This window comes from Heptranchias perlo, chromosome 10 (genome assembly GCF_035084215.1).
Source record: "Heptranchias perlo isolate sHepPer1 chromosome 10, sHepPer1.hap1, whole genome shotgun sequence".
NCBI lineage: Eukaryota > Metazoa > Chordata > Chondrichthyes > Hexanchiformes > Hexanchidae > Heptranchias > Heptranchias perlo.
Window position 1 is genome coordinate 79,927,983 of NC_090334.1, and position 22,238 is coordinate 79,950,220.

The 22,238-nt window shown below is 45.6% G+C and overlaps 1 protein-coding gene across 1 annotated transcript in view; it reads right to left on the reverse strand.

The window, feature by feature from the left end:
- LOC137326796 (leucine-rich repeat-containing protein 74A) overlaps positions 1–21,988 on the reverse strand; it is a 48,636-nt gene extending 26,648 nt beyond the window's left edge. The window contains exons 1-9 of the mRNA XM_067992190.1: positions 21,848–21,988; positions 18,802–18,909; positions 15,645–15,738; positions 13,453–13,502; positions 12,379–12,460; positions 11,128–11,213; positions 6,865–7,059; positions 3,753–3,848; positions 2,919–3,062 (exon numbers count right to left, since the gene is read on the reverse strand). Coding sequence (XP_067848291.1) covers positions 2,919–3,062; positions 3,753–3,848; positions 6,865–7,059; positions 11,128–11,213; positions 12,379–12,460; positions 13,453–13,502; positions 15,645–15,738; positions 18,802–18,909; positions 21,848–21,988 — 996 coding nt within the window. The remainder of the gene's footprint in view (positions 1–2,918; positions 3,063–3,752; positions 3,849–6,864; positions 7,060–11,127; positions 11,214–12,378; positions 12,461–13,452; positions 13,503–15,644; positions 15,739–18,801; positions 18,910–21,847) is intronic.
- Between the last annotated feature and the right edge of the window lie 250 nt (positions 21,989–22,238).

The following is a 22,238-nucleotide window of genomic DNA, read 5'->3' on the forward strand; positions in this document are numbered from 1 at the left end:
TTTTAGATTCCCCCATGAGGGGTAACGTCCTCTCAGCATCTACCCTATCGAGTCCCCTCAGAATCTTGTATGTTTCAATAAGATCTCCACTCATTCTTCTAAAGTCCAATGAGTATAGACCCAACCTGTTCAATTTTTCCTCATAAGACAACCCTTCCATACCCAGAATCAACCTAGTGAACCTTCTCTGAACTGCCTCCAATGCAAGTATGTCCTTCCTTAAATAAGGGCACCAGAACTGTACGCAGTACTCCAGGTGTGGTCTCACCAGCACCCTGTACAGTTGTAGCATGACTTCCCTGCTTTTATACTCCATCCCCCTAGAAATAAAGGCCAATATTCCGTTTGCCTTCCGGATTACCTGCTGTACCTGTATGTTGACTTTTTGTGTTTTATGTACAAGCACAAGAGAGAGTTTAACCACCTCCTCTTGACGTTCAACGGCATTATCATCGCCGAATCCCCCACCATCAACATCCTGGGGGTCACCATTGACCAGAAACTTAACTGGACCAGCCATATAAATACTGTGGCTACAAGAGCAGGTCAGATGCTGGGTATTCTGCGGCGAGTGACTCATCTCCTGACTCCCCAAAGGCTTTCCACCATCTACAAGGCACAAGTCAGGAGTGTGATGGAATACTCTCCACTTGCCTGGATGAGTGCAGCTCCAACAACATTCAAGAAGCTCGACAGCATCCAGGACAAATTAGCCCACTTGATTGGCACCCCATCCACCACCCTAAACATTCACTCCCTTCACCACTGGCGCACTGTGGCTGCAGTGTGTACCATCCACAGGATGCACTGCAGCAACTCGCCAAGGCTTCTTCGACAGCACCTCCCAAACCCGCGACCTTTACCACCTAGAAGGACAAGGGCAGCAGGCACATGGGAACAAAACCACCTGCACGCTCCCCTCCAAGTCACGCACCATCCCGACTTGGAAATATATCGCCGTTCCTTCATCGTCGTTGGGTCAAAACCCTGGAATTCCCTTCCTAACAGCACTGTGGGAGAACCTTCACTACACGGACTGCAGCAGTTCAAGAAGGCGGTTCACCACCACCTTCTCAAGGGCAATTAGGGATGGGCAATAAATGCTGGCCTAGCCAGTGACGCCCACATCCCATGAACAAATATTAAAAAAAACATCCAGATCCCTCTGTACCACAGCATTTTGTAGTATTTCTGCATTCAAATAATATTTTGCTTTTTTATTTTTCCTCCCAAAGTGGATGACTTCACATTTTCCCACATTATATTCCATCTGCCAAATTTTTGCCCATTCGCTTAACCTGTCAATATCCCTTTGCAGACACTTTGTGTCCTCTTCGCAACTTGCTTTTCCACCTATCTTTGTATCATCAGCAAATTTATCCTGTTGAACCCCTTGATAATTTTAAAGACCTCCATCTGACCACCTCTCAGTCTTCTCTTTTCTAGAGAAATGAGCCCCAGCCTATCCAATCTTTCCTGATAGGTATAACCTCTCAGTTCTGGTATCATTCTAGTAAATCTTTTTTGCACCTTCTCCGATGTCTATCTCCTTCTTATAATATGGAGACCAGAACTGTCCGCAGTACTCCCAAGTGTGGTTTAACCAAGGTTCTATACAAGTTTAACGTAACTTCTTTGCTTTTCAATTCTATCCCTCTGGGAATGAACCCCAGTGCTTGTTTTTTTTTATGGCCGTATTGACCTGCATCTCTACTTTTAGTGATTTGTGTATCTGTACCCTCAGATCCCTGTGCTCCTCTACCACATTTAGACTCTTATTATCCAAGCAGTGTGTGGCTTCCTTATTCTTTCTATCAAAATGTAATACCTCACACTTATCTATATTGAAATTCTTTTGCCAATTACACGCCCATTCTGCAAATTTATTAATTTTTTCCTGTATTTTGTCGTAGTCCTCCTCGGTATTAACTATACCCCACAATTTGGTGTCATCCGTAAATTTTGAAATTGTACTTCCGATTCCTGAGTCCAAATCGTTTATGTAAATGGTGAACAACAGTGGTCCCAGCACTGATCCTTGTGGAACACCTCTTCCCACCATTTGCTAGTCTGAGTAACAAGGATCCCGCATGCTTTTCTAATAGCCGTATCAACTTATCCTGCCACCTTCAAAGATTTGAGTACGTAAACCCCAAGTCTCTCTGTTCCTGCACCCCCTTTATCCTCCCCTGACATCCACACGCTCACAAGAAGAGTTCCCATCACCAAAGAGGGCAACTCTGCCAATTACTGCACGAGGACCTGCAGCCACAGTCATAGGCCCACACTGCTCTCTCTGTGGCTATGAAGTTGACAACTGCAATTAGCTTTTATGCCCAGTGTCATTTCAGGTCATTTATATGATCTAGAGCCAAAGGGTTCATTCATACCTTCTGGAGTCTACTTAAAATGTCAGCTTGGCTCAGTGGTAGGACTGTCATGAGTTAGAAGGTTGTGGGTTCAAGCCCCATTCCGCAACTTGAGCACATAATCCAGGCTGACACTCCAGTGCAGCATCAAGGAAATGCTGCATGGTTGGAGGTGTTGTCCTTCAGATAAAACATTAAAGCTTCACCTGTCTATCCAGGTGGATGTTAACGATCCCGTGGCACCTTTTCAAAGAAAATCAGGGAATTCTCCCAATATCCTGACCAGCATTCACCCTTCAACCAACACCACCAAAACAGATTAACTGTTCATTGCAGTTTGCTGTGTGCAAACTGCCTGCCATGTTTGTCTGCCAAACAACAGTGAGTATACTTCAAAAGTAACTTATTTGGCTGTGAAGCACTTTGGCACATCCTGAGGACGTGAAAGTTGCTATAGATATTTAGGCAAGTCTTTCTTTTTTAACTCAATAGAATTACACTCATAAGGACCTACTTTAATAAGGGTCTACATTCATAGGCATTTCTTACCTGGATCACTTTCATTGGATCATGTCGACGTGGTTGTTTCCCAGCAAGGAATCCTCCAACTCCTTTAATTTCAATCTGAAACTGTGGACGAATTTGAGTAATGCTCTTCAGCAGCTCCATGAAGCTTTCGTTCACCAGTACATTCTGCAAACAAAGAAATACATTACATATCAGACAGTGAAAGTTTCTGTAACTCACTGGCCACAAATCTCCAAAAGTCATATTCCATGTTTTTTCTGCTCAATTTTCTCCATTTTCTACCGTCCTGAATATTATTGACTCTCTTCATAGTTCAGATGACTGATGCTAGGTACCAGTTTGGTTGCCCTTTTCTACACTGTCTGAAATGTCTGGGTATCCTTGCTTGTGAGCAGAATTGTACTCGGTACTCTAGTTGTAGCCCTATCAGTGCCTGATGCAGACCAATTATCTCCTCAATCCTGGGATTGGAGCTCTGTCCCTCTCACTATGCACTCCACAATCTGATTAGCTTTTCCTCATTGCTGTCGCACACTGCACCAGTGTCCCCAAGATCCCTCTCCCTTTTGTTTTCTGTAGCCTAGGGCTATTTATATTGTATATTATTACTGTTTATTGCCCTTCTGTAGAGTCGTTATCTTATTCGGAAAATCGGGCAGGCTCCCTTACAGGCATGCTCTCCTCCCTGCCTGATTTTCCTGTATTCGCTGTGTCCAGATGATTCACAGTGAACAGGGCAGGAACAGGAAAATCCACCCTCACAGTATTTGAATCGTAGTCCATACTCGCTTGGTTACTCCAGCTATTATCAATTCAATACTGTCCCAAATCATGTAAATAAAGGATGAGACTCACTTTAATGCTGATCTTTTCCAAGTTTGATTTTTCATTCTTCTTCATGACCTCTAAAAGATTAAGTGCACCCTCCACTGTTATAGGATTGTTGGATAGCTGAAGCAGGAAAGACGGGTCAGTCAGGGGGCAGCCCAAATGCTGGCTGACCGCTCAGGCTAGTGCACATTTATATTTACATGAAAACAAACAAAGTGGGGTGTCATAGACGGTAATGCCCTTTCAAGTGCTCCTATTATATTTATTAGTGACTATCTTATATTTATGGCCCCTGGTTTTGGATTCCCCCACAAGAGGAAACATCTTCTCTGCGTCTACCCAATCGAACCCCTTCATAATTTTGAAGACCTGTATCAGATCACCCCTCAGTCTCCTCTTTTCGAGAGAAAAGAGCCCCAATCTGTTCAGTCTTTCCTGATAGCTGCACCCTCTCAGTCCTGGTATCATCTTTGTAAATCTTTTTTGCACTTTCTTCAGTGTTTCTATATCCTTTTTGTAATATGGAGACCAGAACTGTGCACAGTACTCCAGGTGTGTTCCAACCAAGGTTCTATATAAGTTTTTGTAAACAATTTTACAACACCAAGTTATAGTCCAGCAATTTTATTTTAAATTCACAAGCTTTCGGAGATTTTCTCCTTCCTCAGGCAAATGTTTCAAGATCTCCTTGAAGCCTACGCATTTATACATATTGAACAATAATACATGGTGTTTACAGACTGCCCCTGCAACTGCCCGTTGCCAAGGCAATCACCGTGTTCAGACAGAGAGGTGTTACCTGCAGAACCTCCGAATACACATTCAACAAAAAAACAAACAGGGAAAAAAAACAGAGAAAAAAAAACACAGAGAGAGGCAGAAACATCCGGAAGGCAGAGAGAGCCAGCAAATGACCCATTATATTAAAAACAGATAACATTTGTTCGCTGGTGGGGTAACGTGTAGCGTGACATGAACCCAAGATCCCGGTTGAGGCCGTCCTCATGGGTGCGGAACTTGGCTATCAATTTCTGCTCGACGATTTTGCGTTGTTGAGGAAGGAGAAAATCTCCGAAAGCTTGTGAATTTAAAATAAAATTGCTGGACTATAACTTGGTGTTGTAAAATTGTTTACAATTGTCAACCCCAGTCCATCACCGGCATCTCCACTATATAAGTTTAACATAATGTCTCTGCTTTTCAATTCTATTCCTCTAGAAAAGAACCCCAGTGTTTTGTTTGCACTTTAGATGGCTTTGTTATCTGCGTTGCTACTTTTAATGATTTGTATATCTGTACTCCTAGATCCCTTTGCACCTTGCCCCATTTAGACTCTTATTTTCCAAGGAGTAGGTAGCCTCCTTATTCCTCCGACCAAAATACACCACCTCACACTTATGTATATTGAAGTTCATTTGCCATTTACACACCCATTCTGCAAGTTTGTTAACATCGTCTTGTATTTTGTCGCAGCCCTCCTCAGTATTAATTATACCACCCAATTTGGTGTCATCCGCAAATTTTGATATTGTACTTCCGATTCCCGAATCCAAATCATTTATGCAAATGATGAACAACAGTGGTCCCAGCACTGATCTCTGTGGAACACCTATTTCTAGTGTATATGGAAGGCCCATGTGTATGCTATCTATACTTGTGATGAAACTAAAACTGATAAAGGGTCCCTCAAAGTATCTTACAATTAATATCATGTAAAATTTATTTACAATTTTTGGTTAAATTTTTTTGTGATTAAAGTGAGGGATATCAAAACTGGGGAATGGAATATTTTTCTATTTTTGGCACCCCTTAGCAGTATCCAGTGCTCCCAATCGAGACAAAGCACGGGTTGGATACAGTAATGTTCTCCACGCTGCCCCAAAAAGGTGGCTTCACTTGAACCTCAATCCTAGAAGAGTGCTACTTACTGCAGCAGCGTGATGTTCCAATTTCTCACATCAACCATCCATATGTCATCTACGAACATTAGGAACAAGCGTTAGCCGTTCAGCCCCTCGAGCCTGTTCCACCATTCAGTTAGATCATGGCTGATCTGTAGCTCAACTCCATTTACCCGACCTTGCTCCATATCCCTTGATACCCTTACCTAACAAAAATCTTATCTATTGCAGTCTTGAAAGCTTCAATTGACCCAGCATCCACAGCCTTTTAAGGGAAGAGAATTCCACATTGCCACTACTCTTTATGTGATAAAGTGCTTCCTGATTTCACTCCTGAATGGCATAACTCTAATTTTAAGATTATGTCCCCTTGTTCTTGATTCCCCCACCAGAGGAAATAGTTTCTCCATATCTACTCTACCAAATTCTTTTAACATTTTAAACACCTCAATCAGATCACCCCTCAATCTTCCATACGCAAGAGAATACAAGCCAAGTTTTTGCAACCTGTCCTCCTAATTTAACCCTTTAAGCCCTGTTATCATTCTGGTGATTCTGCACTGCACCCCCTCCAAGACCAATATATCTTTCCTGTGGTGCGGTGCCCAAAACAGAATGCAGTGCTCCAGAATGGGTCTGACCAAGGCTGTATACAACTGAAGCATCACTTCCATCTGAGTGAGATTGATAACTTAGTCCTGAATTTTGAGCTGTTTTGCATGATGGACTGACATCCACCAGTAGCTAGATTGAGACTACTCCAAACTCAATTAATGTAGGACCCTTAGAATCAGTGGGAGAGATTTTCATCCCATCAGCCTGAGCTAGATTTGAATGAAAGGACAGAATGCTGACCCCCTGAGCCACCCAGACCTCTGCTTACATTTCTCTTGGGTCAGAAGGTGTTTAGGAATTGTCTTTCTTTCCGATTTCCTTCAACCCTCCATTGGCAGCCGTGCCTTCAGCTGTCTAGGCCCTAATCTCTGGAATTCCCTTTCTTAACCTCTCTCTCCTCCTTTTAGGACACTTCTTAAAACCTACCTCTTTGAACAAGCTTTCGGTCACCTGTCCTAATAACTCCTAATGTGTCTCGGCGTCAAATTTTGCCTAATAACGCTCCTGTGAAGCGCCTTGGGACATTTTACTATGCTAAAGATGCTATAAATGGAAGTTCTTTGTTGTGTTGTTAGCTGACCTTACCATCTTGCAGCCACCTTACTCAAAGCGAAACGTACATACAAGATCTTAACATTGTCGTTGATCTCCAGCCCTTTACACAACATGGAGACCCCCTCGTTGTTGATGTGGTTGGTGCTGAGGTTGAGCTCGAGCAGAGTGTTGTTGGATTTCAGCGTCTCTCCTATGGCGATCGCTCCTTCGTTTCCAAAGCCATTATAGGAAAGATCGAGGACCTTCAAGGTAATATTGACCTAAAGATAGAAGACACGCTGCGACTGTGTAGAAACGGCAGACTGTATTTAGTAGGACTGTGGTAATGAGCGCATAACAATAATTACTGTGCTGACCCACTGCTCCAGTGAGGCTACAAATACAGCCAAGGGCCACTTTCAGCTATGGCTAGCAGCAGAGTTGCTTCTTCATGCCTCTGAGCCTCCATTCATTGCCCACACAGCTGAAGGGTATAGGCAGAACAAAGACTTTTCCCTTTCTATGCAGTGAGACAAAGCAAAACAACACTCTAGGAAGCAGCCTGTCCAGCACTGTGAATGGTTCTATTATAACATGGGAGGTAGAGGTTTAATGAACTACTGGTCCTGTCGTTTTTTTTTTCACCTTCCACACATAGAATCATACAATCTTGCAGCACAGATGGAGGCCATTCGGCCCATCGTGCCTGTGCCCTCTCTTAGAAAGAGCTATCCAATGAGACCCCCCCCCCCTCAACTCCCGTTCTTTCCCCCATAGCCGTGCAAATTTTTCCTTTTCAAGTTTTCTTCTAATTCCCTTTTGAAAGTTACTATTGAATCTGCTTCCACCACCCTTTCAGACAGTGCGTTCAAACCTGGACTTTACTGGGTCACTGACCACAAGGTGGCATGATTGAAATCAGCAGTAAGGAATCATATATGTGCGGTAACCTTCAAGGAATCCCACACTCACCTGATGAAGGAGAAAGCCTCCGAAAGCTTGTGATTTTCAAAGAAAACTGTTGGACTATAACCTGGTGTTGTAAGATTCCTTACATTTGTCCACCCCAATCCATCACCGGCATCTCCACATCATGAAACCAGCAGCTCAGTGTGTGTGGAGTTGTGGGATGCAGGCACACTTCCCAACGCTCTATGGTGTTGGACCATTACTGAGAGTGGTCCTTGAACAAGGCAATATTTTGGACTGTGGTCCTCAATGAAAACTTAGTGAAAAAAAAATCACTGCATAGGCTGTGGAAAAATACGTTTTTTTTCATTCGTTCATGGGATGTGGGCGTCGCTGGCGACGCCGGCATTTATTGCCCATCCCTAATTGCCCTTGAGAAGGTGGTGGTCAACCGCCTTCTTGAACCGCTGAAGTCCATGTGGTGAAGGTTCTCCCACAGTGCTGTTAGGAAGGGAGTTCCAGGATTTTGACCCAACGACAATGAAGGAACGGCGATTTATTTCCAAGTCAGGATGGTGTGTGACTTGGAGGGGAACGTGCAGGTGGTGTTGTTCCCATGTACCTGCTGCTCTTGTCCTTCTAGGTGGTATAGGTCGCGGGTTTGGGAGGTGCTGTCGAAGAAGCCCTGGCGAGTTGCTGCAGTGCATCCTGTGGATGGTACACACTGCAGCCACATTGCGCCGGTGGTGAAGGGAGTGAATGTTTAGGGTGGTGGATGGGGTGCCAATCAAGCGGGCTGCTTTGTCCTGGATGGTGTCGAGCTTCTTGAGTGTTGTTGGAGCTGCACTCATCCAGGCAAGTGGAGAGTATTCCATCACACTCCTGACTTGTGCCTTGTAGATGGTGGAAAGGCTTTGGGGAGTTAGGAGGTGAGTCACTCGCCGCAGAATACCCAGCCTCTTGATGGAGGGAAGGTCATTCATGAAGCAGCTGAAGATGGTTGGGCCTAGGACACTGCCCTGAGGAACTCCTGCAGCAATGTCCTGGGGCTGAGATGATTAGCCTCCAACAACCACTACCATCTTCCTTTGTGCTAGGTATGACTCCAGCCACTGGAGAGTTTTCCCCCCGATTCCCATTGACTTCAATTTTACTAGGGCTCCTTGGTGCCACACTCGGTCAAATGCTGCCTTGATGTCAAGGACAGTCGCTCTCACCTCACCTCTGGAATTCAGCTCTTTTGTCCATGTTTGGACCAAGGCTGTAATGAGGTCTGGAGCCGAGTGGTCCTGGCGGAACTCAAACTGAGCATCGGTGAGCAGGTTATCGGTGAGTAAGTGCCACTTGATAGCACTGTCGACGACACCTTCCATCACTTTTCTGATGATTGAGAGTAGACTGATGGGGCGGTCATTGGCCGGATTGGATTTGTCCTGCTTTTTGTGGATAGGACATACTTGGGCAATTTTCCACATTGTCGGGTAGATGCCAGTGTTGTAGCTGTACTGGAACAGCTTGGCTAGAGGCACAGCTAGTTCTGGAGCATAAGTCTTCAGCACTACAGCCGGGATGTTGTCGGGGCCCATAGCCTTTGCTGTATCCAGTGCACTCAGCCGTTTCTTGATATCACGTGGAGTGAATTGAATTGGCTGAAGACTGGCTTCTGTGATGGTGGGGATATCGGGAGGAGGCCGAGATGGATCGTCCTCTCGGCACTTCTGGCTGAAGATGGTTGCAAACGCTTCAGCCTTGTCTTTTGCACTCACGTGCTGGACTCTGCCATCATTGAGGATGGGGATGTTTGCAGAGCCTCCTCCTCCCGTTAGTTGTTTAATTGTCCACCACCATTCACGACTGGATGTGGCAGGACTGCAGAGCTTTGATCTGATCCGTTGGTTGTGGAATTGCTTAGCTCTGTCTACAGCATGTTGCTTCCGCTGTTCAGCATGCATGTAGTCCTGAGTTGTAGTTTCACCAGGTTGGCACCTCATTTTTAGGTTCGCCTGGTGCTGCTCCTGGCATGCTCTCCTACATTCTTAATTGAACCTGGGTTGATCATCTGGCTTGTTGGTAATGATAGAGTGAGGAATATGCCGGGCCATGAGGTTACAGATTGTGCTGGAATACAATTCTGCTGATGCTGATGGCCCACAGCGCCTCATGGATGCCCAGTTTTGAGCTGCTAGATCTGTTCTGAATCTATTGCATTTAGCACGGTGGTAGTGCCACACAACACTTTGGATGGTGTCCTCAGTGCGAAGACGGGACTTCATCCCCACGAGGACTGTGCGGTGGTCACTCCTGCCAATACTGTCATGGACAGATGCATTTGCGACAGGTAGATTGGTGAGGATGAGGTCAAGTAAGTTTTTCCCTCGTGTTGGTTCGCTCACCACCTGCCGCAGGCCCAGTCTGGCAGCTATGTCTTTCCGGACTCGGCCAGCTTGGTCAGTCGTGGTGCTACTGAGCCATTCTTGGTGATGGACATTGAAGTCCCCCACCCAGAGTACATTCTGTGCCCTTGGTACCCTCAGTGCTTCCTCCAAGTGGTGCTCAACATGGAGGAGGACTGATTCATCAGCTGAGGGAGGGCGGTAGGTGGTAATCAGCAGGAGGTTTCCTTGCCCATGTTTGACCTGATGCCATGAGATTTCATGGGGTTCAGAGTCAATGTTGAGGACTCCCAGGGCCACTCCCTCCTGACTGTATATCACTGTACCGCTACCTTTGGTCGGTCTGTCCTGCCGGTGCGACAGGACATACCCAGGGATGGTGATGGAAGAGTCTGGGACGTTGGCTGAAAGATATGATTCTGTGAGTATGGCTATATCAGGCTATTGTTTGACTAGTCTGTGGGTGACATGTGAAATACCAATTGTAACCCCCCTCGCCTGCAAACTGAGAGAGAGAGAGAGAGAGAACTTGCTCGGCAATGGGGAATAATCATCCCGGGCTCCTGTTCCTGATTGCTGTTCAGTGACCCCCTGTTGGACATTTGGTGAAGGTAAGATCAAGTTCGGCTGTAATCACTTCCCCGCCCCTCCCCCCACCTTTATTTCAACATTCTGCTGATATTCGGGATGCGGTGGGGGGGTGCAATTTTAACCTAACCCGCCAGTCGGGAAACTGATGGGATTGGGTGCAACGCTGGTTTTACAGCCCGTCCGATGTGACTCTCCATTGAAGTCAACGGAGTGTAATATTGGGGTCTAAAACCAGGGTTCAACCCGATCCTATCAATTTCCCGCCCAGCGAGTTAGGTTAAACTTACCCCCTCAATGCCTGGACTCACGTACAGCCACTGGACTGGAGTACTGGAGGTCTGCCTGTGTCGGTGGAACTATACCCCAACATGAGTAACTGCCTTCAGGAAAAGAGGCAATTAGGGTGGGGAAAGCAAACATTATCTGGCGTTTAGTGAAGGGGTGCTATATTCTCACCCGTAATCCTGCGCTCAAAGCCACTGCGCCCTGCGTTTGGATCTGGTTCCAGCTCAGGTTCAGTGTTTCCAAACTTTCATTGGTTGCTTTGAGCAAAGAAAAAGAAGATAAAAAATCAGCAGAATGATCACTCTATTTAAATTGTAACTACAGTTTAAAAATAAATTTAAACACATTTAGATAAAGGAAGACTGGCATAGCCCAATCAATACCAAATTCATTGTAGTACAAGGAGTGGTACAGTGTTGTCTCTGGTACCAATACTCTATAGGAAGAAACGCACTTAGTACACTTTAATAATGTGCACTATACTTCTGGTGTGACACTCTTAACCGATCATCTCAAATTGCTCCCATCATTACCACCACAGACCTGCAACTACCTGTACTTCACCTTCGTGTTATGAAGCTCAAAACGCTCACTCCAAACAAAACAAGTTTGGAAGGACAATAATAGCCCTAGTTTTATCACCCTGAGCCCGATGAGAAAGGAACTTGGGGGGGGGCGGTGCGGGTGGTGGACGGGGTTAAAATATTAACAGCGTGGTATTCACTGGAGCCACGCTGCACACACCTCAAACAAAGGAGAAAGTGCCAAAATTAAATCTGTCACTTGTATCTGCCTGAGTGCTACCATTTGTGAATTTTGTCATTATTCTGTGCTTCATAATAATAACTGTGGTGATCTCCTTCTCTGAACGGGAGGAAGGAGGTGACGCAGGTAGTGAGCAAGCCTCCTGGGCCTCTACCATGGCTTCGTGAACAAATGCACCATGTGGTGTGGTACTGAGCCCTTCAGAACGTTGCAAGTTCAATTCTTGATCTCTGCACTTGGTTCGGTAATCTAGGCCAGGATTTTACAATTGGCCCCAGTGCCACTGTCACAGGGAAAAGGAAAAACAAGCATTTCCTTTCACGATCAGTATTCAGGGACCCTGTAGGAAAACACACGTGTGGGTGAGGACAGGATTGGACATCGCTGTGATGCCTTTCATGCTTAAACAGCCTCCTCACTGTCGAGTCTCACACGTGGAGAGTGGCCTAATGGACAAGATATGATTGCTAGTGTCTCCAGAGCTCGGTGTGGAGAGGAGTGGGGAAAAGGATGTCTCCTTGCCTGCTGAGCACATTGTTCATATGAGAAACAAGTATGTTCAACCACCACCCTCCTACCTACAGGAAGAAATCTGTAACGCACAAAAGAACAAAGCTAAATGAATGATCGAACAATATCTGCGGAGTTAATGCTCACCTATCATCTGTCCCAGAAACTCTGCTCCTTTGTCTCCAAATTCATTGTAACTCAGATCCAGCTCTGAAATTCTTAAATTAGCCTATAGGTGCAAATTTGAGCAAAATAATTAAAGATAAGTTTTTGAATCTGCCATAGAATGAACAAAAAATGTTATGTTTCCTCCTAGCTTAGTAACTGCTATGTAACAACAACTCCATAACAAGAGTTTGAGGAATCTTGCTGCCACAAGGATCTGCAGTCTGATGACCTAACTAGGAACTCTTCTCAAGGTCTCCACCATCGTAGATGCCAGTGTCCAGCCCATTTGGTTTACTCCAAGTCCTACAACATAACAAGAGCTGTGGGCCCTGACAACATTCCAGCTATAATGTTGAAAACCTGTCTTCCAGAACTACCTGACACACCGACCCCCCTCCCCAGCCAAGGTGTCCCAGTGCAGCTATGGCATTGGCATCTACCTGATAATGAGTAAAATTGTCCAGGTACGTCCTATCCACAAAAAAACAGAACAAATCTAAACAAGTCAATTATTGCAAAGTCTACTTGACCCATCAGGCATTGACCAAGTGCAACCTGACATACACCATGGACTCTACCCAACTCATTTCATTTCCCAAGCACAGTGGCTGCCAAGTTTCTCCCGGCATCCAAGGGGAAATGATACCAATCTAACTTTTAAGTCCACTCATTATATATCCAATTTTCCCTGCATCTCAAGAACCATCATGTTCCGTGGAGTATTTACCATGTTTGCCTTATCCCAGGAACCTTCAAATCCCATCCCTAAACAAATATCTATTTTTGAAGGGATCTACCCAGGTGTGGGAAGAGATTATCTGGCTGCTATCTTGGTTGCTGAAGGTGCATTATGTGGGGAACACCAATAAAGGGAAAAGGGGGGAGTATAATATAATAAATAGATGAAACAAAAAAAACGTACAGAATTAAACACTTGGATGTTTGTCCAATGAGGCTGTCTAATAGAGAAACAGGCAATTTGGCCGCCAACCAAAAATAACTCAGCTGGAAATAAACTGGAATAGTTCAACAAAAGTCTTCCTCTTTACTTACGGATAAAGCATCGGCAAAAAATGCAGCATCGTTGTTTGTCAGTTTGTTTCCTGCAAGTGGGAGAAAAAGACATTGAGGGAGTTATGTTGCATTAAATTCCCCTTGAGGAATCATCCTGTGAGTACTTGGCAGTGCACAGTGCTGCGGGCAAACGGTTATGGATTCTGTTGTCCCATGTGGGTCAGGGAATAATGTGTGGGCTAGGGAGGATAAGAAGTAAAAAGGCACATTAATAGAATCTGAGGGGCGGACTGGGTGGTGCAGTGGGTGAGACTGACCATTCACCTTTGGGATTTGTGTTCACAGACTGATGGGCTGAAAGCTACTCTGTCTGCTGGTTGGCAACAGCACAGAACTGAAACTTGGGCAGAAACTTCTCACCCAAAGGGTGATGGAGTTGTGGAATCGGTCACTAGGAAAGAAAACAGAAAGGAATTTATACCGTGTCTTTCATAAAAGTTATAAAGCGCTTCACAGGACAACAAATTACTTTTGAAGTGTAGTCACTTGTTGTTAGACAATAGTCTGTGTTTGTGGAGAGGATTGTGGTGAAAAGGCAGGTAGGTGAGGTTGATCTATGGAACTTTTGGAACTAGTGGCCATTTCCTGATCCTGAAAATTCTCCAATTCAAAATTACTCACAGTTCAGCTCAAATTTCCAGTCTCACTCAGAGAGGACATGAAGATAGGCAATAGAAATGTCAAATTGGGACAGTAGGAGGCGGCCTTCTGAGTTTATGTAAAGATACATTGGCCCCAAAATTCAGCAGGATGGCTCCATGTCACTATATACCAGGGACCCCCACCCACCCTGCTGAAGTATCAAGGGTCAGGGGGACTTTCCCCCTGAAAAACCTGCAGGGCTCTGGGGAAAGAGCAGGGTAGTGGGACTAATTGGATAGCTCTTTCAGCTCATCGTGGCGCAGGCACGATGGGCCGATGTAAAAGTCTATAATTCCCTCATTTCAATAATGCAGTTGAGTGTCTGCGCCGCCATTGGGGCATCTTATGCACCTACTAAAAGAGGAAGAGCTGGAAATGTGGCCCAGGGCATACTGCTCGCCATGCTGCAGACTCCGCTGGCTTTGGCAGCTTAATTAATTGGGCTCATGGTCTCCCTTTACAACAGGCCTGGACTCCCAGGTGGGTCAAGGTCTGGCATTCCCAGTCGAGCTCAGCGTACAGAGTGCTTGGTGTACCCCAAGGGCATGGACGAGGAAATTCCTGGCCTGGGAGTTTCCTCCCTAGGCCGTTGCCCCATCCCGTGCTGTATGATGCCAAGAGCGATGTTTAGTGTGGACGGAGGTTTCACCCAAAACCGGCTCCCTCGTAAACTACCAGCGAAAGCGTTATTCCCTAGCCTTCCACTGCACTGCACTCCTGGCTGACACTATATAAATGCAAGTTGTTGTTGAGTTCTCTGCGCTCTTCCAAATCTTGCCTCTTGTGCATTCCCGATATTCATCGCTTCACCATTGGCAGCCGTGCCTTCTTCTGCCCTAAGATCTGGAATTCCCTCCCTAAACCTCTCTACCTCTCTCTTTCAAGACGCTCCTTAAAACCTACCTCTTTGACCAAGCTTTTGATCACCTGTCCTAATATCTGCTTATGTGGCTCGATGTCAAATTTTGCCTGATAACCCTCCTGTGAAGTGTCTTGGGACTTTTTACTACATTAAAGGCACTGTATAAATGCAAGTAGTTGTTGTGCTGGAGGTGTGTCACTGGGCATGCAGTACTTCAAAGGCTATTCTTGGAACGAGGACAAGGGGGTTCACTTAATATGTGTTATGCTTGATCTGGGAGTGCTTGATGCAAAAAAGACATTCCATTCCCCAGCACTGACGTGCCTCACTGTGAAGAATACACAATAAATAGTACAATTACCAAAATGAATCCCTTTCACATTTAGGTCAGGTTAAGGGAAGTGAATTCACTACCATAGGTTGTGTATTATCTCACTCTGTTTCCCTTTGAAACCAGGTGTAAATTTGGCACAGGTATGGTACAGACAGGCCTGTTTGCTTGGAATGGCATGCCTGGGAATTGCAATGGACCAGCACCTGTGACCTGAGTCACTCCTAGCTTCCACAATCTCATTACCATAACTATACCGGATCAATCATATTCTGGGATCAGCTATCAGTGAACTGCAGAAAGAAAAGTTCACAGGTACATAAGCACTGGGTTTACCTGAGAGTTTGATGCACTTGAGGGAGATGTTCAGCGGAAGCATTCTACACAACACTTCCACTCCCCATGTTCGTAACTCATTGTTGGACAAATTCTGAAATACCAGCAATTAATACAGCAGTGTGAGATTCAAGCAATGAGCCCACACAGGCCTTAAACGCACACATGTACACACACACACATGCACACACAGAGACAGACACAAATGTCTGTGTGCGCATACATGCAGAGACAGACTACACATACACGCAGAAGTGCACATGCATACACATACTGAAGCTCGGGCTGCCAACCTTCCAGGAATTAAAGATTAATCCCCTGGACACTGCTGCAAGCAACCGAGGAGAAAAATTATAGGGACATTAAAAAAATTGTGCTTCATTTTCATTTGTTTATTAGTTATAAAAATATTGGAGACAGGATAAAAGAGCTGTTTGACTGACAAACATCATCCAATTGGGTAATTTGCTTTCTGATTGGTGTGGGAAGGCGGAGCACAGTAAGGTTGGGTGACCAATGGTGGGTGTGTGGGGACAGGGGCAGTTGGAAGCAGGAGGTCATGTGATGAAACCTCCAGGATTAATTCCAACCAGAGTTGGCAACCCTAACTGAAGCACACATATACCCACCTAGAAAACTAGCAAAAGTTGGCCAACAACATCGAAAAAAGTTGGCACTGCCCCCAAAAAGCTAACAACACAACACAGCCTGAATATAGGCGAATGCCATACTGAATGCGCAGTGGGACACGGGCTTGCCAAAGCTTAAGTTGAGGGTATACCCAACTCGCTATCACATGTATAGCAGAATACAGAAACAAAGTACATGGAAGGCGTGAAGGGAGTGCAAGTACTGAAGTCTGGGCATACGCTCCCCTAGCAAATTTACATTTTTGATATTTTCTTTCATGTGTTTTCCAGCTCTTTGGAGTGTGATGTAATTCTGTTTTGCCGGCCAAAATAATTTATCTTGGAAGGGTTATGACATTTTAAAAATGGAAATAAAATAGTTGCCCAGATTTCACTACAATTTGACATGTTTCCTTTCTTTCCACTGCAGATTAACCCCAGGCCCCAGAATAAATTGTTAATTTATTCCTAACTTAATCAACACTTTTGTTATCTTTGCTTTGATATTTTCAGTGTTAAGTTCCTGTTTTGTTCAAAAATAAAAACAGAAAATGCAGGAAACACTCAGCAGGTCAGGCAGCATCTGTGGCGAGTTGAAGGTAGGGTTAACGTTTCAGGTCGATAGCCTTTGGTCAGAGCTGGGTTTTGTTCACCCTGATTTATTGGATATATCAGGTTTCACCAGATTTGATTACATTCAGCAGCTATAAGCACCACGTTTATTCATTTAAAAGAAAAACATAACCAAAAAAAATCAAGAAACATTGGATTCAATCCAGCCAACATCCCCCAAGGGGCAAACGCGCATACTACCATTATACTTGGCTAAGCGATCTGCGTGCATTATGGGGAGCAGAGCAGGTTTAACATAATGCAGGCCAGTCATATCTACTGCAGTGAACGACATGGAAAGATGCAGTAAATACCACTCAATCAGCACCTTCGAGCTCCTTGCCCCAGATTCCACCCACACAGTTACTTAGTTATCATGCAGCGGCAGCTTGAAACTCATGTAATGCATGCCTGCTGCAAGATCCTGGGGTTGCCAACCTTCCAGGATTGCCCTGGAGTTTCCAGGAATTAAAGATTAATCTCCAGGACACTGCTGAGAGCAACACCCAGGAGAACAAAACCATAGAGGCATTAAAAAATTTCTTATTATTTTTTTTCTTTTGAACACTCTTAGGATCATAGGAACAGGAGTAGGTCATTCAGCCCCTCAAGCCTGAGCCGCCATTCGATGAGATCATGGCTGATCCATATCCTAACTCCATTTACCTTGGCTCCATATCCCTTAATACCCTTGGCTAGAAAAAATCTATCGGTCTCAGATTTAAAATTATTAATTGAGCTAGCATCTACTGCTTTTTGTGGGAGTGAGTTCCACACTTCTACCACCCTTTGCGTGAAGAAGTGTTTCCTAACTTCTCTCCTGAATGGCCTGGCTCTGATTTGAAGGGCATGTCCCCTTGTCCTAAACTCCCCACCAGCGGAAAAATTTTCTCTCTATCTACCCTGTCAATTCCTTTCAAAATCTTAAATACCTCAATCAAATCACCCTTTAACCTTCTATATTCCAGGGAATACAAGCCTGGTTTATGTAATCTCTCATATTTTAACTCTTGGAACCCCGGCAACACTCTGGTGAATTTGCGCTGCGCTCCTTCCAAAGCCAATATATCCTTTCGAAGGTGCCCAGAACTGTACACAGTACTCCAGATGTGGTCTAATCAGGTCTTTGTATAGCAAAACATCCTCCCCTTTATATTCTAGCCCTCTAGATGTAAAGGCTAACATTCCATTAGCCTTTTTGATTATTTTTTGTACCTAACTATACCACATGTTAGTGATCTGTGTACACGGACCCCTAAATCTCTTTGAACCTCCACTGTTCCTAGTTTTTAACCATTTAAAAAATACTCAGATCTATCATTTTTTGGTCCAAAATGGATGACCTCATACTTGCTTTGAAATCCATCTGCCACAGTTTTGCCCACTAACTTAATCTATCAATGTCTCTTTGTAATTTTATGCTCCTGTCTACATTACTTACTATGCCACCTATCTCTGTGGATTCTAATAACTTCCCCACAACAGATGTTAGACTAACAGGTCTATAATTTCCTGGTTTCTCTCTCTCACCTTTCTTAAATAAGGTAAAAAGGCCGTTTGACTGACAGTCAATAATCATTGAATGAAGAGTCTATTCACTTTCCAGTTGGTGTGGGAAGATGTGAGGATGGACATGTTGGGCGACCAATGGCAGGAGTGTGGGGGCGGGGCAGTTGGAGGCAGGGTGTCGTTTCATGACACCTCCAGGAATATGTTCAACCAGATTTGGCAACCCTACGAGATTCCTGCAACATTTCTCACTCCACAGCTTAAGAGTCTCCTGAATGGCCTACTCCTGTCCCTATGTTCCTATGACAGAATATACAAATCACAATACCAAGCTCATTTAAACACGAGAGCTATGTGACCAACACTGAGTCATCTACAGTCACTCCTAACAAGACAGACGATCTTACCAGAGTCTGGATGAAGCAGTTTTCGGCTAACATTTCCATCAGGTATTGCGCTCCCTCTGCTTCAATCCCATCATGTTCTAGGTCCAATATAGTCACTGCTGTATTAGTCTGCAGAACAAGGATTGTGTTCACTCTGTCTGTCTCTATCACTCTCCTTCTTACCCTCTCTGCCTCTCTTTGTTCAGAGTGTCTGTTTTCAGTCTCTGGATTTCTCACGCTGATCAGACTTTCTGGCTCCAATTTTAAAACCCAGCCCTCCCTGGAACCCCTCCACCCACTGACTGCCAGGGAACGCTCCCACGGCCGCCAGGCTGCGGCCAAATTCCTGCTCCCGCCCGCCAGGTAGTGAAACTGGTCGTGAGTCCGGGAAGTTTTATTTAAATGAGGCCCGGCCGTTAAGATCGGCAGGGCTTCCATGTCCCCGACCTTGCAGTGTTTGCCACTCGCTACCGGGCTCTCCCGCACCCTTCCCACACCCCCTGTAAAAATCAAGGCCCCTGTCTCTGTCTCTGTCTCTATCACCACAAGACCTTCGATCCAGACCTTCAAAGCATCCGACGCGCTCTCATCCCACGTACTCCCCGTGTGGGAGACATCCACTGCCTCCCAAAGATACACAAAGCCAACACACCCGGACGTTCTATCGTATCAGGCAACGGAACCCTGTGTGAGAACCTCTCTGGATACGTCGAGGGCATCCTGAAACCCATCGTACAGGGAATCCCCAGCTTTTGTCGCGACACTACAGACTTCCTACAAAAACTCAGTACCCACGGACCAGTGGAACCAGGAACACTTCTCACCACAATGGACGTCTTGGCACTCTACACCAGTATCCCCCACAATGACGGCATCGCTGCAACAGCCTCAGTACTCAACATCAACAACAGCCAATCTCCAGACGCCATCCTACAACTCATCCGCTTCATCCTGGATCACAATGTCTTCACCTTCGATAACCAGTTCTTTACCCAAACACACGGAACAGCCAATGGGGACCAAATTCGCACCCCAATACGCCAACATTTTCATGCACAAGTTCGAGCAGGACTTCTTCACTGCACAGGACCTCCAACCAACGCTATACACCAGATACATCGACGACATTTTCTTTCTATGGACCCACGGCGAAGAATCACTAAAGAGACTACACGATAACATCAACAAATTCCATCCCACCATCAAGCTCACCATGGACTACTCCTCAGAATCGGATTCTTTCTTGGACACACGAATCTCCATCAAAGACGGGCACCTCAGCACCTCACTCTACCGCAAGCCCACGGACAACCTCACGATGCTCCACTTTTCCAGCTTCCACCCTAATCACGTCAAAGAGGCCATCCCCTATGGACAGGCCCTGCGAATACACAGGATCTGCTCAGACGAGGAGGAACGTGATGGACACCTACAGACGCTGAAAGACGCCCTCGTAAGAACGGGATATGACGCTCGACTCATTGATCGACAGTTCTGACGGGCCACAGCGAAAAATCGCATCGACCTCCTCAGAAGACTAACACGGGACGCAACCAACAGAGTACCCTTCGTCGTCCAGTACTTCCCCGGAGCGGAGAAACTACGCCATGTTCTCCGCAGCCTTCAACATGTCATCAATGACGACGAACACCTCGCTAAGGCCATCCCCACACCTCCACTACTCGCCTTCAAGCAGCCACCCAACCTCAAACAGACCATCGTTCGCAGCAAATTACCCAGCTTTCAGGAGAACAGCGTCCACGACACCACACAACCCTTACCACGGCAACCTCTGCAAGACATGCCAGATCATCGACACAGATACCAACATCACACGAGAGGACACCACCCACCAGGTACATGGTTCATACTCCTGTGACTCGGCCAACGTTGTCTACCTCATACGTTGCAGGAAAGGATGCCCCGGAGCATGGTACATTGGCGAGACCATGCAGACACTGCGACAACGGATGAACGGACACCGCGCAACAATCGCCAGACAGGAGGGTTCCCTCCCAGTCGGGGAACACTTCAGCAGTCAAGGACATTCAGCCACCGATCTTCGGGTAAGTGTTCTCCAAGGCGGCCTTCGAGACACACGACAACGCAAAATCGTCGAGCAGAAATTGATAGCCAAGTTCCGCACCCATGAGGAGGGCCTCAATCGGGATCTTGGGTTCATGTCACGCTACACGTAACCCCACCAGCGAATAAAAGTTATCTGTTTTTAATACAACGGGTCATTTTCTGTCTTTCTCTTCCTTTAGAATGTTTCTCCCTCCCTCTGTTTTGTGTTCTGGCCGTTTGTATATTCGGTGGTCCTGTAGGTAACACCTCTCTATCTGAACACTTTGATTGCCTTGACAACGGGCAGTTGGAAAGATTATCTGTAATCACCAGGTATTGTTCTCTGAATATAAATGCGAAAGGTTCAAGGATTTCATTTCCACATTCACCTGACGAAGGAGAAAGCCTCCGAAAGCTTGTGATTTTCAAATAAATTTGTTGGACTATAACCTGGTGTTGTAAGATTCTTTACATTTGCCAACCCCAGTCCATCACCGGCATCTCCACATCATGTCTATCACCACAGGTTGTCGCACTGTACTTGGGCTCTCACTGTGTTCAAGTTTCCTGGGGGTGAAATTGCTTTTGAGTGCTTTTACAGCCTGCCTGTCCAATACAAAAGAAAATCAGGCAGGCTATAAAACGGGCTGCCAATTCCTTATCAATCGTTTTGCCCTAACATTCAAGACCAATTTCATACTCTCCATTTTCGCTCTCTATCTGTCTCTATCTCTCTCTGTTGTTATTCTCTGTGTTCAGGAATGTGTTTTGACTCTCAAGCTCTGTCATTTTCCGTGACTTTTATTCCGTTCGATTTCTGTAACTACGTTTTTTTTTGTGAATCCTTGTGCTTGCCAAGGTATGCGATACCAGTGCCGGAGGATGGAGCACTTTCTACTTCAGACACCCAAACCTAGATTTTCCAGTGTGGGTGGTTAGAAGCTGGATCAGACAGATTTGGCTGGCCCCAAAACCCTCTCCCCAGATACCAGATACTCACCACAAGTGCGATCGATAGGGCCTTCAGCGCTTTGGGTGACATGCAGCGGTAGTTCAGGTTAAGATGATTGTCGCTGCGGTGCCGAATGTAGTAGGATATTGGGCTGACTCCAACATCCATGCACGCCAGGCGGTAGACCATCTCCTCACTCACTGTTACTCCAGTGGTTTTCACTTTTTAAAGTAGACGGGGGTGGGGGGGTGGTGGTGGTGTGTGGAGAAAAAAAAACTTTTAATCAATCTGGATAAAAATAATTAAAATCTATCCGTGAATTTGAGGATATAGAATCATACATAGAATTGTACAGCACAGAAGGAGGCCATTTGGTCCACCGTGCCCGTGCCTCTTTGAAAGAGCTATCCAATTAGTCGCATTCACCTGCCCATTCCCC